We start from the raw sequence: 18,670 nt of genomic DNA on the forward strand, positions 1-18,670 counted from the left end.
GAGAGAAGTATTTGTGGTTAACTGAAAAGCATGGCAGATGACAAAATACATGAAGAAAAGGACATCAGCAACTACTAAGTTACTAAGCCTAAGAAACTTAGAACAGTATTATCGCTGTCTTTTACTTCACTCACCCAAAATGTTTTCATGCCTCATCAGGACAGTCTGATAGATTTCTGTCTCTCTGAACCAGCTGGCCTCCTCAGTGGTGAAGAACACTTTCACAGCGACCTTTTCTCCACGCCATTTTCCCATCCAAACTTCTCCATAGCGACCTTTACCTATCTGCTTCACCATTTGAATCTGCTTTGCGATAGTCCTTTGGACCTGTTAAACCCCAAGAAATGTAGTTTGAATATATTCCACAACATATGTATTTCATCTCTGTTGGTCTTCTTTCTTTCTCATATGCTAAAAGCACACAAAACTTTGCACAAAACTGGAATCGGCAGGACTTGCAGGAGATGGAATCTCCTGCTGCTTCCCAGGGAACAGAGTGCTAGTGCAGGCACTCTTGTGGTGTAGGGAGGTGCAGAAATGTAACACCCTCTTGTAACACCAACAGGTGGAATCAAACCTGGGGTCTCTGGAGCTTAGCGCATGAGCCTCCACTGCATGAACTAAAAGCCACCTTGACTGTTAGCTGAAGCTGTAGAGTAGAATCATCATTCTCTCTACAGGTAGTCTTGGTATCACTAGATGGGACAGCATACCACAACCAGAAGGTGTGTGGGTTACAGGAGAATCTGGCTACACCCACAAACACACATGGCTTTATGCCAGTGGATCAGCATAGGCACAGATACACCTGACAGGCTAAGAGTTTCAAAACAGGAGCTTAAAGTCAGGGTCCTAAATCCACAGGTAGACACCTCAATAACCAACAGAGCTGACAGAAGAACAGAATTACCATTCCAGGAAACATTAATGTTAAATGAAAAATTTGGGAAAAAATCTATTTGGAAATGTTGAAATTCTGCATTGAGCTATTCCCAGACTGAAAGGTTTCAGTTCAACGGACTGACACAGAATACTTTGGTGCAGCAATCTGAGACAACACAGCACCTTGTGCTCCCATTTGGAAAGCTCTCTCTCTTCCATGGTGCATCAGTGGGCTCCCATGATGACTAGTCAGAGGAGAGACACTGGTACATCATGGAAGATAAAGGTCCGACAAGTAGCCTTGCTCTTAGGAAAACTGAAGAAATTCAGTAAAATCAACATTTTCCTCAGGAAACTACATTTACAGAAAATTCCCAACCGGCTCTAGGAATTCCATTGATTTTCCAAAATGCTGCATACCCAGGAGTTCTCATTTACATTAACAGGAGACAACTGATGATTTTCAGAATTGCCTAAGGGAATTTGGCACCAATTAGCTACTGAAATGTACTGAGTAGCTATCAAAATTCTTCCCATTTTTTAATTTATGAAGGAGTTTTCCTATTTTTGAAAATGTCTGTGGTTTTATAGTTTACTAACATGCAGGAGTTAGGAGGCCTGAGAGGTTACAATGTATCATTATGATTCATAGAATATTTCCCCAAGACATTAATTTTGGGGGCACAGCTTAAAATCTGTGATTGTCCACTGAGATGAGTTTTGTCATGTAGTTTCACTCCGAATAAAAGCCACATTCAAAGCACCTGTTGACTTATATAGTAAACCCATGTTTACATGAGTTTGACATATGTGTTAAACAGGTTAACATGAATGTTCAAATCCTGGGCTCCAGATGCCCACTTTCTACAGCTGTGGGAGGTGGGTAGCTGGAGCCTCGGAGGGCATGGCTTCCCCCAGCTGGTGGGACTGAGAGGCTTCCCCCCCCTCCCCAGCAGTAGCATCCCTCTGGCTTCCCTCAGCTGGGCACTCCTTCACCAGCTCAAAGCAGCAGCCAAACAGCTTCTGCTTTCAGCTCTCCACCGTTGGCTCCAAGCGCTGCAGCGGGCGGCTGAGCACTGAAAGGAGCAGCCACATGGCTTCCCCAGGTTTCCTCCAGCTGGGGAAAGCCAAAGGGATGCCACTGCTCATGGGGGAAGCCTCTCAACCCCCTGGGAGCAAGGAGCCGCTGTGCCTGGCTCCCAGCTTCCCATGGTGGAGGGGGAGCCTGGAACCTGACCAAGTGCTGCTGTGCCTGGCTCCAGGCTCCCAGGGACTCAGAGGAGGAGGGAAGGGTCCCCTTCCCCAACTTACACAAAGTCTGATTTACATGAGGGGTGCAAGGAATGCAACCCCCACATAACTCGGGGTTTTACTGTACCCAGAAGTTTAGTGCAGCCAGCAGCGTTGCAGAGTAATCTCTGATGAGATGACTGATCAGACACAGAGCTAAGGAAGACTGACCGCTCATTTATTAAACAAGTAAACCTGTTATGCCTAAAAAAAGCCCCTCTGAGCAAAGACAGACTAACTTAACCTCTCAGGAATAAGACTCAACTGGAGGCTGTATAACCCGAACAATTCACAGGACAAAACAAGAGCAGAAGTTGTGAGGCAACTTACAGAGGCATAGATGTTCAAAGCTGGAGCTAGCCAACCTCTTACTTCCAAGTCACAAGCTAGTACAATAGTAACAGACAGGGAGCTGCACTAGTCTATATACTATCTAAACAAAAAAGCAGTCAAGCAGCACTTTAAAGACTAACAAAATAATTTATTAGGTGAGCTTTCGTGGGACAGACCTTAAATATTGAGTCTATTCTGGTATGGCTATGGTCTGAAGAAGTGGGTCTGTCCCACAAAAGTTCATCACCTAATAAATTATTTTGTTAAAGTGCTACTTTACTGCCTTTTTTTTTTTGCTAGTACAATAGGGTATTGAAATGGCAACTGCTTGTATGTCACTGTTACAGTTCAAACCTGAGGGGCGAAGTGTTCTTGATTTCATAGGATATCTATCTATCTTCTATCTATCCATCTAACTTTGACCAAAAAATACTTGAATCCAAGGCATTTATTGGACCTTGGTAATTAGTTATAATTTTCTAGATATTTAAGTGTTTAAGTCCAGATTTTTGCCTTCACCCACCTACAAGTCTCATAAAATTTAATGCACTCAAATAGCAGTGTTTTCTGACTCCTTAGTAAGTCACATTAATTCAATGTTCTCACAAAACTTTCTGGTAAACGAGGCTACTTGAAATTAATATTCAAATCTGGATTTCAAAAATATGCTACTCTTATTTTCTCTGAAAACTGACCAGAAGACAATGGAAGATGTTACATTACTGCAGGTGTTCCATTTGGTGACGCTTAGCAGCAGAGGTGGAAAAGTACCCAGAAAGTTACTTGAATAAAAGTACAGCTGCTTTCACATCTGGATACTTGTGTACAGTAAAGCTGTGATATGTGTGTGTCTGTGTGTGTGTAGACTTACACAAGTAATTTTCCAGAGGGACACTGGTGACTTGTACTTTAGAACATTCCCCACCAAAGCAGCTGTACTTTTACTCAACTAACTTCCTGGGTACTTTTTCCACCTCTGCTGAACAGGACTGAAACCGTTCGGCTCCTGTCTGAAAGCATGTGAAAACAGGGGCATTCCAGACCTGTTGGGTAATGTCTGTTTCATTTATATTAAACTAGTACATTTAACATATTTTTAATTCACCTTACATTGAAAACAATAACCTATGTAATAACCACTCTGCAAGTTCCTTCTCTTATCTGCATACAAATAAAAGCTGAATTTTGACAGCCCTAGTATGTATTACTATATTATCAGATGGTGGCTTCACTACAGTGATTTTGATTTACACCAGTGCAAGCCAAGAACAAAAATGGAGCTCAAGTTGTCTTTAAACTGATTTATTCTCCTTTATTCTTTGAAGTAGTAATTGAACATTCTGTTACATTGGAATTTTTCTTAAACATTTTCTAATGTAATTTTACTATTGTTGCTTTCCAATTTGTCTATTTTAAAGAATGCATCCTGAAAAATACAGTAATGGAATTACATTAAATAACAATTTGTGTAAATTTATGTAATGGCATCATAAAACACATGCAATTACAATATTTAATGATGAAAAGTTCCTTATTAAATTATATTAAAAAGAAAATCACATTTCTGTTATGAGTTTTAGAAAGGCAGACTATTACATGGAAGACTTACATTGCTTTCGTTCTGCTAGAACTGGTCAAATTATTTATTGTGTACCAATTATTTTAATTCACAAATGGCTTTTGATGTTAAAAATACATTTGTTGTTCAAAATCATTTGACAAACAGATTTTGCAAACATTTTGTATTATGGATTGATTGCAAACTGCTCACAATGAGCAGTCCACTAGTTTTTCAATGTTTTTATTTTTCTTTGCAAATATCGACATTGGTCCTCTTAGGAAACATAGCATTTTGCTTCTGTCTTCTGCCAGGATAACCTAAACATTTACAAACTGTTTCTACTGTTCCTTGAATAGAATTTTGTCCTGTCACAATAGTGATTTTGCTTCTTGATTGAAAACATCATGGCTAAAGGCACAAAACTTGCTGTTCATGAAATTCAAACAAAGGTTTGGTGCAGAAATATTTGGTGTACACAGAATTTTGTGACTACGGTTATGATTCAATCAATCCAAAACCAAAATGTATTTACCAATGTAATTATAAAAATATACAAGGAAGTTGAATTGAATAACTTATGTCTAACACAGCAAACTTGTCCTATTAAAACAGTTCTACCTTCATATACCTTGAAAATGGCTTGTTTTCTGTGCTTTTGGCCCTGGTCTTGCAGCTGCTTGAAAGCTCACTGAGATAAATGGAGATCTGCTTGGATGCAGAAGATTGCATGTACAACTGAGCTTGAAGGCTAGCAACATTTCTTTACAAGTTTTTTAAACAATTCAGCAGGGCTTTGAAGTTGAATGGCAACGTTCTACCTTCAGCAAACTTGTATGCTATAGATACAATAATTGAAAAAAAATCCCTCAAAACACTCTATAACAGAAATGGCACGGGATTTACTAAAAACCACCATATAATTATGAATAATGCAAATAAAACTCAGAGAGAATATCTGCAAAGCTGAATGTCTGACTAATGATAATATCTTGGTTAAGGTTTGGCTTTCTTGTAACCTCTCTTTCCAGTATAGTAAGTAAACTGGAAAAGAAAGACAATATTGTTCATCATAAAGTAACATTTTATGAGTTCTACAAAAAGAGTCTGGCATGGTTTCTCCGAAACAATTTTAACCCCTGACTTACACGATTTTGACTTACACTTTTCTTGCAATAATGCAAGTTGAAATTGTGAGTGGTGGGGAGTTGGGAACCAGGCGGCAGCCTGACTCCTGGCTCCCCTCCACTTATGGGAGCTGGGAAAGTGACCAGCGCTCCTGCGCTGGTCAGTTTCCTGGCTCCTGGGAGTGGCAGGGTACTGGGAACCAGGTGGCAACAGGAAGCCCGGCGCAGCCAGGACCAGGGGACCTGCATTTTGGCAGGGCCCCTCACCCACTCAGTCCCGACATATACAAAATTTGACTTACATGTGGTTGCCCAGGAATGCAACCTACATGTAAATCAGGGGTCTACTGTACTGGGAATAAATAATAAATAAACTGGACATAAACTCTTCAAAAATGAAGGATAGTGTATTCCACCAGACATAATTGTACATATCTGTTAAGGGCACAGGCATTTCCTTAGGACAGTAAGTATTAATCCATGCAGTTCTAAGTCGTCTATTGCTGCAGCAACTATCTGACAAGCACAGAAAGGATACATTATGTTCACCATAGCAAAAGCTTTAGGGCTGCACTGTAACACCCACCATGAACCTGCTTCTCCTGTGTTATAATTTTCTTTTAAAAATTCACTGATGGAGGTAAAAAAATGAGGAAAATATGTTCACAACTTGTTAGTTAGGCAAAGGGAGTAGTGGAAAGGAAGGAAAATTTCCTCATTTATTAAAGAAACTAAGACTAGGTCCAGTGACTACAAAGCCACCAGGTATGGCAGAAAACAACTGGGACAGAAACAAGTGCAGGGTGGGCTAAATGCAACCTGAAAGAGCCCCAGCAACTGACTTCTATGCTCTATCAGCAGCACATCCTGCAGTCTGCTGAGCACAGCGGGACCATGTTGCAGTGGGATCTTAGGCTTAGACACTTTGGTGGAGCTGCGGTTAACCAACCAGGCATATGCCCAGTTTAAATATAATATTTGGGGAGGTGGATAAGAACACATTTGGAACACATATTACCCCACCCAGCTTTATTTGTTCTTTCCTTTCGTCCTTTTATTCCTATCTTTAAAAGCCTTCAGAAATCATCATCATCATCATCAGTAACCGTGGGCTCAGCGCCCATTGGTGTCTGATGCCTCTCTTAGTATTTCCTTCCATCTTTCCCTGTCCAGTGTGGAGTGGCTTAGTTTCTGTAGACTAGCTCGACGCCAATCTACTATATCATCTATCCATTCTCTGTAGGGTCTGCCTCTCCTATTCAAACCGTCCATTATGCCAGATACCTGCGTCTTGATTTTTGGTTCGTCGTTCATTCTGCAACTACGCCCAAATAGTTGTAGCTTATGTTTTATAACCTTCTGCAGCAGGTTCTCTTTTGGCTGTATCTTGCAATATAATTCCTCACTGGTGACCTTCTGCATCCATCCTATTCTCAGAATCTTTCTACAACAACTCCTTTCAAATGCCAATATTCTTCTTTCCGAATCTTTTGTTATCACCCATGCCTCACATCCGCTCAATATGATGCTGAATACACACATTTTCAAGACGCTCAGCTTAGTGCCTAAGCTAACTGCTTTGCTTTTCCAGATCTTATCCATCGCCTTCAAACTTGCTCACTCCAGCGGCTCAAACCCCAGGAAGGGTGAAGGTGGTCCCAGCCAGGGCGAGGCTGGTTGTAAAAATGGAGATGGGGGCTCCGGGTAGGCTAGGGGGGACCCCTGCCTTCTAGTTGGAGTCTGCAGCATAAGCGGAGGGCTGAGAGAAAGCAACTCTGCAGCCCTGTCTGGAGCGGAGCTGCGGTGCCTTGTTTTGTGTGAAGCCTTCCCCCTCCGTTGAGGGGGTAGCTCCGCCCCCTGACGTGTAGGGGATCTCGGCCCCGTCCGTGACGTGCTCGGCACGCTCATGGGTGGTGCCGCACGGGCGGTGTCCTCCGGTGCCTGCAGGCTGCGTGCCTGCGCGCTCTGCACCGCCGGTTCCCTGGGGGTCGGTGCCGCTGCTTGCGGTGCCGCCGCTTGTTTAGCCGCCGCCCTGCCTGTGGTGCGGGGCGGCTGTTTGATTATCAGAGGCTGAGCTGCCTCCACGTGGCTCTCCGTGCCGCCGCCAATCAGCTGTTGCTGCGGCTGGGGGCTGTGCGCTCCTACCGTCCCGCTCGCTGTTGCTGCCGGCAGGGATCGGGCTGGGGAGACTTTCCTCCATTTTTGCGCTGATGGGGTGAGGGAGGCGGCTTTCCTTTTATGGGCCCCTGAGGGTCCCTCCTGCTGCGGCTGCTCCGGCACGTTTGGCTGGAGGGCCTTGTCGAAGAGCAGCATTTTAAGCCGCATCTCCCTGTCCTTCCTTGCTCTGGCTGTTAATTTTGCACAGAAGGAGCATTTCTGCGTGACATGGGACTCCCCAAGGCACCTTATGCAGTGACTGTGCCCATCAGACGCCGGCATTGCCTCTCGGCAAGACTCACATTTCTTGAATCCTGAAGAGGACATTGTTGGTGAGTCTTTCAGTTGTTAATGGGGTACTTAGCACCTTCTCTGTGCTGTTTTCCCCCTCTCCGATAGCCTGCCACGGCAGGAGGGCTAATGGCCCTAGGCTCCTGGCCTCCGGTGCTCCACTTGTTACTAGGACTGGACTGAATGCCATCCCGCTTGTTGTTTCTTTTTTTTTTTTTTCTTTTTTTTGAAAATAACAACTGGCTAACTTAACAGTAGCCTAAGAACTTGAAAACTTTAAAGAAAAAGAGTTAAAACCATTGAATATGCTAACTTGGCCGTAGCCTAGTCGGATTCCGTCTGCAGCCGACGGTGGTTAAGAGGAACTGGCGGGGACCGGATCGCGCACGTGGCCAGGAGCGCGCAAGGGAGCGGCGCGCACCGGCGCATGCGCGGTCCGGCAGAAACTGCTTGGAAGATCTGATCTGCGGTACCGGGCGAGCCCGACACCTAATGTGGAGCACCCACGGGGACACTCGAAGAAGAACTTGCTCTTGCTTTCGCTATTCTAGTCATTATTTTCTTCTTACAGTCTAGATCATATTATGTTGCTCCCCAGATATGTGAACTTTTCTACATTTTCTAGTTCAATACCATCTATACTGATCTTCCTTCCTATTTTCTTATCTCCAAATACCATTGTTTTTATCGATGTTCATAATCAGTCCGTACTGCTTCCCTTCTTCGTTTATCACCTGCACCATTCTCACTAACTTCTCTTCATCTTCCTCAATGATAACCTTATCATCCACAAACCTCAAGTTGTTAATTCTTTTCCCGTGCACAGATATCCCCTCTATCTCTTCCTTGATCTTGTCCATCGCTTTCTCCAGATGTGCGATGAAGATACTTGGTGATATTGGATCTCCTTTTCTCATACCTCTACTTGTTTTAAACCAACTTCCCAACTCCCCACATGTTCTCACTTCTGCCTCCACATTGTCATTGATATCCTTCTACAACTGTATCAGTCTGCTATCCATTCCGTACGACTCCAACACCACCCAAGTCACTTTCTGATCTATACTGTCAAATGCCTTTTGAAAATGGAGGAAGCAAGTGTATACATTCTTGTTCTTTCATTGGGCTTTTTCTGCTATCAGTCTTAGGGCCAATATCTGCTGTATGTATCTGGTACTTCTATCTTTTCTGAACCTGCTTGCTCGTTTGCTGTACGTTCTTCTAATCTGTGATCTTAGTCTCTCCGTCAGTATCACCATCAGCACCTTGCCTCGACGACTCGCTACGGCAATTGTTCTGTAATTCTTGCAATCCAATGTATTTCTTTTCTTGTGTATTGTCACTAGCAACAATCGATGTTAAGGCTATGGAGTATACAGTAATATTCTGAATCCTATGCAAAATACAGTAGCACATCTACTTAAAAATCTGTGTTGCTGTAAACACATTTACCACATTACTCTGCTCTCTGCTCTGGACCCTCCATGAATACAGAATCCAGTTTACAGTCACTGTACTGTTTTAATACTCTCTCCATGGAAACGTCCTTGGCTACCAGAGATATTGCCCCTTTCATACAATGGCTGTCATCTCCCTTGACAGCTGTGTTCCATGGGAAGAATAAAACTGCTGGGAAGTATGGGGTGGCTTGTAAGAGCAGCAGACAGAGCTTTCGTAGGAGCTAGATCTACAGAATGGTGCTCACACCCACATCTGCTAAGAACAGGTACTGACCTCTCCACTTTTGGAGCCAATTGCAAATTCATTCTTTTGCTATCTTTCTCTCAATGGCCAGGATGACATTCAAAAACATGACTGTCTCTCAAAATGTGTTAGCTAACATATTTTAATTAACTTGATTTTAAGCAGGATTTATAGCTCTGAGAGACTGGGTAAGTTGTATCTAAAAATAAGTTAGCTTGTTATGGTCATTCCTAAACTCTGTTCCTAATTTCAACACATTGTAAAACATGACCTATGCTCTTTGGTCTAGATGTAACCAATAAGTTGCTATAAATATGAATAAATTAAGCTACTTTCTTTACGGTACTGAAGGAAAAAAGAAAAAATAATAACTGTTACTCAATTTTTAAGTACTTGGAAGTTGCTCAGATACTGAGAGGCATGAATTGTATGTAGGTAGATGGAATGGTGTATAACTTCTCAGCTATGCACTTGAAAAATGACGAGGAAAAGAAATTAATTATTTTCAAAAGTAGCATTTAAAATAAATATCTTGATTCTTCTGCAATGCCAGGAGGTATAGGAGGTCCAGGGCTGTCAGGTTATCAGAAAACTAAAACACTGATGATGGAAAAGCCATGAGGTTTACTCTAAATACAAAGTTTCTAGCTGAAACTGAGGCTTCCTTAATACTGGGTTATTGAGTCTCAGTCATAGTTACACTGAGACAGATATATGTTATACTCCATTTAATAGGCACACCTTTTACCTGTAAGACTGTTGTGGTGCAAGACACAATGATTTGACTCTATGCTTTTTAATGCTAAGTGAAGTCAAAGTGTAAAAGGATTCCATTTAACCATCCTGTCTCTATCAATAATGTAACAGTATTTGAAATGTAACATAAAAAGCACCACTTCTAAGATCCTAGGCAAGATTTTGATCTCATTTACACAGGTTTAAATCCAAATAAATCCTACTGAATTCTGTGGAGTTAATCTGGATATATGTTCGTGTACCAGAGATCAGATTCAGAAATAAGTAGCTCTGACTCTCATATATTTATTCTCCAGCTGATATCCTTGTCATTTCTGCAGACAGACACTCAGAACCTAATTCTTCCTGCACATACTTATGTAATTCCTGCTAAATCCCCTTGTATTTTTATGCTGGTGTCCTTGCTTTACAGAGTTATGTGTGTATCTAAATTATATTCCTTTCTTACCAGCAGAGGGAGCCCAGATCCACTCCCGGAGCTCTGAGACTGTTCAATCAAGTCTTTCAGGGATTCCCCTGGAGGAATGTAAGTCTCATCTTGTTCAAGTCCAATGCTGTATCGAGGTCTGGTTTCTTGCCTTTTATGCCTATGATTTTAATGAAAATTAAATTAGTTGACAGTATGATGAGGAAATGAGCATAAAAATGCTAAGCAGAAAACACGACTTGCATCTAATTCGTAGTCATGTACAAGTTCCCAGCAATAACTTGAAATACATGTTCGACTTGTGAACCAATACTTTCTGATCTATTTGCAGCATTAAAACACTTCAGGTATATGAAAGGGGCTATCTATCAGCTTGTATAATTCTGCATAGCCAAATACCATCTTTCAAACCTCAAATTCAAAGAATAGTCCTAACAACAGAGATGCAGTAAATGCCTCACCTTTTGGCTACGAACGCTGTGAATGTTTTATGACTAAGGAAAGGGAGAAGTGATCCAAGGCATTTCTGGCTAGTTTAAAAATTGCTCATGTTGATTACAATCACATCCAGGCATTTTTATGAATTTGCCTATGCCTTCCTGAACCTATCTCCCGCTCTGGGTATAGTTTGTGAATTTGTGTGCAACCATGTGTGCATTCTGTTATAGGCTTATCAGACTTATTGACTATATTAGCTCTTTACACCATTATTTTTCTTCGTTTTCACTGTATGCTATTTTGTGTTATTTCCCACTGGAAAACTTTTTAGGACATATTTTCTATCAGGCCGGCTGATGTGAGGCAGATGCCATGGGGCTTGGCGATTAAAAGTGCTTGAGGCTCCCAGCTGCTGCCACTGCTATGGCAGTGGCTGAATCCTTGAGCCCTTTAAATTCCTGCCAGAGCCCCAGTCATCAGAGAAGGGCTGTCTAGGGCACGGTCTTCCACCTGAGGCTCCACCCCTTCCAAGGGCCTTGAGCTACCCCTCACCCTTCTCAGAGCTCAGCAAAGTTTGTTGGCTATCTTGCTTCTAAGGAGAATGCTATAAAAAGTGCAACTACTGTATAAAATATTATTCTGACTTCTTTTTGCTTTTTAATGCTAAGTGAAGTTAAAGACCCTCCTGTGTGTGGGTGTGTGTTTTATTAACAGCTCATAGTCGGGGAAAAAGGTGAACTGTGAAGCAGACAAAGCTTAAATACTTCAGACTTACCTGAAGTAACAGAATATGATGACAAGTACCAGGAGTATACTGCAAACAGTCACGGATATCAGCAAGGCCTTATGGTGAATGTGTCCTTCAACAAAATCTGGATTAAAATAAAAAAAAAGAAAAGAAAACAAACAGCCTTCTGTACAATGGCTTTATTTTTATGTTAGAAGTAACTATGACCTTCTAATACGTGAAGGTCTTTCACATTAGGTTAGGTGTAAAACGCATTCTGCCTTCCTGGGTGTAATTTCACATAGAAAGACACAGAAGAATTTATAAACATATTAAGACCCAGAACTGTTTCCTTCCTCTTCTTCTGAAACACTGTGTGATGTGCTGATTTCAGAGCCATTTGGTGCTCATTCTTTATCTCTCATTGAACAGGGCAAACATAGCACATGGAACAAGAATCAAAGGTCTGACAGATCTTTACTCAGACAGAACTCTGACAGGTAACATCACTGGGGCTTTTGACTGCATTTTCAAGGGAACAGTTAGCTCTTCAGGACCAACCAACTACCCCACACCCCCTCAAGCATGTGATTTACAGTCCTGTATCTTACCTAGTATATCGTCAAGGACATAGACTAGTTAGGGGGTCCTTTTAATTTAATTAACTTTTATTAATTTCAGAAAACAACACAAGTCTTAACAAAAGCAGTTAATATACACAATTGTGTCTATTCTAAAAGAGGGGACATAGAGGGGGATGCTTAATCCCCATTGGGGCATACACTCATATAAGTATCTGTTACTCTCTCACACACCTCTTCAGAAGGAAAAATATTTATTCTTTTTTCTTGAACTTGTGGAAAAAATAGTCATTGCAGAGATGAGCCATTCTTGAAAACCACTCAAAAATGCAGTACTCCCAACCAACACGTAAGAATTACGATGTTATAAAAGTAACTGTAAGGTTTGGATTAATCCTTGTATGCCATACTCATTTTCTGCTTTCAAATTTAGCTAACAGCTTCAAATTTGTATCCTCATTTCAAATACATGAGTTGGACCGTCATGCATATTCTCATGCTGAAAACTGAAGAAATCTTGAATCATATTCTTTTAAAACTACATGGTCTCAAAACTGTGATACTTTAGCACAACCTTCCTCTCCTTCCCACCCCCAGCCTGGCGGTCACTGTAATGCTGATAAGGATGAGGTTTTCTGAAGCCCGCACCTTTCATCTGTCACACAAATGCTGAACATGCAGTAAACTGTGAGAATTCTATCCTTATCGACTCACCCTGGAATAACACTATTATGTTTCAGATTTACTATGATAATGAGACAAGGAGGATCCTAGGGGATTCTTGGTTTACTGGCATGCACTTTTGTTTTATAGATCTAATCCACTCTCACATCTTTGCCTCTGACTTTTTCCTACTCTCCCTTTTTCATCATGAACAGAGGTTACCTACCATGATCTGCCTTGTGAGCCCACTGGTCATGTTTTAACCTGACATTACTGGCTCCTGGAGCACTGGTTTAACAATGTAAACATTTAACACATGGCCATTCCCTTTGAAAGGAGATACTGACTCCGGATTTATCAGGAAAACACTAGAGCACATCATTCTCATTAGAGCAGCAGATTTCTACCTGGAGTGTCACTCCAAGTGTGCTGGGAGCTGAACCTGAGAACCCACTGGGGAGTCCAGTTCTCTCTGTCAAAGAGGTGGCGGTTGAAGGGGAGGAGGAGAGAAAGGTCCTGTTTCAGGGTTTATTACCAGTCTATGTCTGCTAGTCATTTCCCTCTAAAATGTGTGGTTTGTAACAGTTTAAGATGTCACTGCCTATTAGCCTAGGAGAGGCTAAACAGAGCATGCAGACTGAGGAGGAGAATTCCTCCGACTCTGGAGCCTACGGAAATGCATTTGTAGCAAGGGGTTTCTGATTTCATAGAACACATGACAATACAAACTGGGGTGGCACTTTCTGTACTTCTGAAGCACAATGAATGCTGAGTGTTACACATACAGAGCTCTATTCTGATCTTACTTACACCAGAGTAAACCAAGAATTAACACAATTCAGATCAAGGGAGTTATACCTACTAGAACAACAAGAAGTCCTGTGGCACCTTATAGACTAACATATATTTTGGAGCATAAGCTTTTGTGGGCAAAGACCCACTTCATCACGAAAGCTTATGCTCCAAAATATCTGTTAGTTTATAAGGCGCCACGTGACTTCTTGTTGTTTTTGAAGATACAGACTAACTCAGCTACCTCTCGGATACCTATTAGAAACTGTAATGAGCTTATAATGGGGCTCCCTGTCCTTCAGCGCTGTTAACGGCACATGTGAGAGTCTAAAGTGTATAAAAATGGAATGAAATTAAGAACACGGACGATGATTCTGAAAAGAACAATGGCTAGCATTGCATACACCATGTTGAGCATTTCCAAACTTGGGTACCTAAAGTCAGGCACCTAAAATCCCTGTTTAGGCACTACCATGCAGAGAATGTGCGGAGAGATGGGAAGTTGGTTTAGAATGAGAAGAGGTACGAAAGAAGATCCAATGTTACCAAGTATCTTCATCATGCACCTAGACAGAGTGATGGACTAGATCAAGGAAGAGGTAGAAGGGATATCTATGCATGGGATGAGAATCATGAACTTGAGGTTCTTGGATGATATAGTTATTATTGAAGAAGATGAAGAAAAGCTAGTGACAATGGTGCAGGTGCTAAACGAGGAAGGGAAGTGGTATGGACTGATTATGAACGTCGAGAAAACAAAAACAATGGTATTTGGAAATAGCAAGGAAGATCAGTTTAGATGGGATCGAACTAGAGAATGTAGGGAAGTTCACGTATCTGGTAAGCAACATAACATATGATCTAGACTGTAAGAAGGAAATAGCGCCTAGAATAGCAAAAGCAAGCGTGAGTTTGAATGCGATGGAGAAGATCTAGAAAAGCAACGTGATTAGCTTAGCAACAAAGCTGAGCATCTCAAAAATGTGTGTATTCAGCAGCATGTTGTATGGATGCAAAACATGGGTGATAACAAAAGAGAACAGAATGGATGCAGAAGGTTACCAATGAGGAATTATATAAGAAGATACAGCCACAAGAGAACCGACTGCAGAAGGTTGTACAATGGAGGTTACAGCTGTTCAGGTATATCTGCAGAATGGAAGAAAAACAAAAAATGAAGACCCTGGTATTTGGCATAATGGACAGTTTGAACAGGAAAGGCAGAACTCACAGGCTGTGTCTACACAGACACAAATCTTCGAAATAACCATATTTCGAATATTACTAATGAGGCACCGAACTGAATATTCAGCGCCTCATTAACATTAGAATGCTTGCGGTTGTGGTGCTTTGAAAGTGCGCAGCTCGGCGCAGCTACACGGGGCTCCTTTTCGAAAGGACCCCGCACCTTTCAAAATCCCCTTATTCCGATCACTGATTGGGATAAGGGGATTTTGAAATGTGTGGGGTCCTTTTGAAAAGCACCCCCGTGTAGCCATGCCGAGCCATGCGCTTTCGAAGCGCCGCGACTGGAAGCATCCTAATGCTAATGAGGCGCTGAATATTCAATTCAGCGCCTCATTAGTAATCTTCGAAATGGCCATTAGCATGGCTATTTCAAAGATTTGTGCCCGTGTAGACACAGCCACAGAGATTGGACAGATGATATAGTAGATTGATGCGGAGCTGATCTACAGAAACTAAGCCACTCCAGACTGGTCAGAGAAAGATAGTGAGGGAAGTAATAGTGAGGGAGGCAATGGACAGCAAGTTAGACAAGTACAAAGGACTTTATTTGGGAGGAAAAGTGTAAAGAGCAATTACAAAACGGGGAATAAACGTCTATGAGACATTCAGATATTTCTGTGCTTCCCCACAACCCCATCACTTCTTCATCTCAGCTGTCATTTTCGGCACTCTGCCGAAATTCACATTATCTGGGTAAAAACGGCAGTGAAATCTGAGGCTTGGAGACTTGTGTGTACACATCAAACCCCATCATCATTCCTCCAATCATTCCCTTGGCCATTCATCACTAGCTCTACAGGCAGGGAGCCAGACATGGTGGCACCACCACTTCTGCTTATAAAGGCTTTAAATCAGTAAAGACATATTTGTTCTCATCTGCTTTTAGTCGGCACTTTCACTGGGATTTCCAGTAATATTTTTATTATTTAAAAGAGAGGTGTCCTTTCAGACTATATTATTATACTCATTTCCTTAATAAGGCGGCTGCATGACTAGCAAGGGGACTCCATGTTATCCCCAGGGTATTTTTATTCTACAAAGGATGCAGGATGCATCAGAACACCGTCCAGAGATGGATTTAGCTGCATTTACATTTTTCCTTCCTGCTTGACACAAAGACAGTTTTCTGGTTTGACTAATTATAGTTCTTCTGTCTGATATTTTCATCTATATGCTGCTTCATTCTGTTCATGGTTAAAGAGCCAGATATGGAGAAAGAATTTCAGAACACAAATTGCAAACATCTGCACATGATAATTCTATGTATAGGTTAATTTCTAGTAACCAACCTTTGACCTATGGCTGAAGGACCTCCCCAGACCCCAGCTTCCCCTGAGACATGACCTGGGTCAAAAGTTCCTGATGAGAAGCTAACATTTTGCAAGCATTAAAATACCAAGCAACACATGTTTTTTGCATCAAACCCAGTGAATTGTTTTTTATATCAACAGGTCCTCTTTTTAATTTTAGTTATTTAGTTAAATCCTGAGGATAATTCTAAGAGTCACTTCATCATATTTAAATACAATCCAAGACAGGAAGAACAGCTATAAACACAGATCTCCCCAACCCTTATATTAGCCTACTGGGAAAATTCATATTCTAAATTACTGCCTCTTTGGTCAGTGTTCAGTTTGTGAGAGAGCAGTGGCAAGCTACCCTGTCGTCTGACACCAAGAATCACAGCTGACCATATCAAAAAGGTCTGACTTCAGTGCTTTTCCAAAGATACAGACCATAGAACCACATTATCTGAAGCAGTCTTCAAAATAACAGCCACTAGTGTTGGAAGAATTATTAACCATAAAAATATATGTTAAATCAACATATTGCCATTTGTTTGTCAAACAACATTAAGCAACTATTTTTACAGTATTCAAGCAGCCACAGTGCTGCTCAAAAGCTATTAATCTAATAATGTATTCAAAACATTCTCTCTGCTATTTGGTGTTTACTGATCTTAGCTATATCACCGTAATAGTCCAGTGTCTTCTGCCCCCCGCAAAAAAGAAAAGTGTTAGCAAAAGAGCTTGAGTTTTTGAACAAGCAGTAGAAAGATACCAGACTATGGTAACTACCTGATTTTTACATTTCCATTTAGTTTATAATATAATGGAAAATGTACTACAAAACCAAAGAGAGAAACAAATTAGAACAAGTTGCTCAATTCTGAAGCTGAGAGGATTAATTCAACCAGTATGCAGGGAAAAAACCACGGTCTTTATTTTCCAAAATAAAATGATATTCATATACTACACAAACATACAAATATACTTACGAATTGGATTTTCTCTCTATCCAAGTATTATTTTCTCTTCATAAAGACCAATAAAATTACAACAAGCTCATATATTATAAGTCAGAATTTTATGAGATTTCAGTGATCTCATGGCTCAACAGGCAATGCTGAATCATTTTACATATTACATTCTATGGGCCCAATCCTGTGGCCCTGCTGTGCAGAATCCCATTGAAGGAAACCTTTATATAAGTACGGGCTGCAGGAGAAGTCTCATACACATGCATGGGTGAGGAGGGGTGTAATTAAGAAGGTAAGATATCTGTGTGTTTAGACTGAGATCTGAAACTGGTCCTAACCGAGTGGTGAACATTAACGCCCAAATTTTGTTCTCAGTTTTAAACAGGCAATACAAAAAACAAACAGAAACTCTGTCCCCTAGTACCCAATTTCAGGCCGATGACACAAATCTGGCACACCAGCTATGCCAATATGTATAAAGGTAACACTTACTCAGGATCTGCCGTATTTTAAAAATAAATATAGTGTGCAATTTCTAACGAATCTGTAAATGCATTTGTGCAGACAGCAACTCCTTTGTTTATTCTGTACCTCAGAAAGACAGAGCGTGTAGTAATGCCTAGCCCTTATTCTCTGAGGGCCAGATTAGTGGCGACTATAAATGGCCATTAGTTCCATTGGCTTCAATGGAACTATGCTGATTTATAGCAGCTGAGGATCTGGTCCCAAGTGTCATATTGTAATCATTATATAGCTATAAACTACATCTTTTGCAATGACAGAGGTCATTCATTATTTTTATCATTTTATATTTGTACAGCACAAGTGGCTAGAGGCCTCAGTAAGTGCCCAGTCCCCCTTGCATTAAGCAATGTGCAAATAAAGTAAGAGATTTCTGCACCAACCTAACCTAGACTGTGCTCTCTCTGGGGCACAAACTGTTATTTTACTTCACGCAGCACTTAGCTCAACAGGTCTGCAATTCTTGACTGATGCCTGTTGGTATGATGGTATTTAGCTCTGTTTGCATTCCCAAAAGTTACAGGATACATAAAGTTTTGTTTTAAAAATACACATCTACTGCTTTAAGACTGTATTTTCTTCATCCCCTTACCTGTATTTTTCAGTGGTGGCAGCGTAGGGTGAAGGTTTTCATTACAGAAATCTTTGTCTGTGCAGCATGCAATTGTTCTTCTGTGATGTATTATGGGTGTATCCTGCAACAAAGGAATTCACAGAGAACTGTGTGAGCAACTTTGTTCTTTTAAACTGACGAGGAGGAAACAAGACCTACATGGTATACAGCACTGCAACCAGTGAAGGATTTCATATCCCAACATTTCATTTAAAACTTTAAGGAACAAATTAATTCCCTGTGAAATTCCACTGAAGCCATTGCAATTATACAAGTACGTATTTGGCCGTTAACAGCATTA

At 41.2% G+C, this 18,670-nt stretch overlaps 1 protein-coding gene across 4 annotated transcripts in view; it reads right to left on the reverse strand.

The window, feature by feature from the left end:
• Positions 1-18,670, reverse strand: part of BMPR1B (bone morphogenetic protein receptor type 1B) — a 355,830-nt gene that overhangs the window by 11,243 nt on the left and 325,917 nt on the right. For all 4 annotated transcript variants that reach the window (XM_074993577.1, XM_074993578.1, XM_074993579.1 and 1 more), the window contains 4 exons: positions 18,349-18,451; positions 11,739-11,835; positions 10,547-10,685; positions 135-327 (listed from right to left, as the gene is read on the reverse strand). In XM_074993577.1, the coding sequence (XP_074849678.1) occupies positions 135-327; positions 10,547-10,685; positions 11,739-11,835; positions 18,349-18,451 (532 nt within the window). The remainder of the gene's footprint in view (positions 1-134; positions 328-10,546; positions 10,686-11,738; positions 11,836-18,348; positions 18,452-18,670) is intronic.

Source organism: Carettochelys insculpta, chromosome 4 (assembly GCF_033958435.1).
Source record: "Carettochelys insculpta isolate YL-2023 chromosome 4, ASM3395843v1, whole genome shotgun sequence".
Classification (NCBI taxonomy): Eukaryota; Metazoa; Chordata; order Testudines; family Carettochelyidae; genus Carettochelys; species Carettochelys insculpta.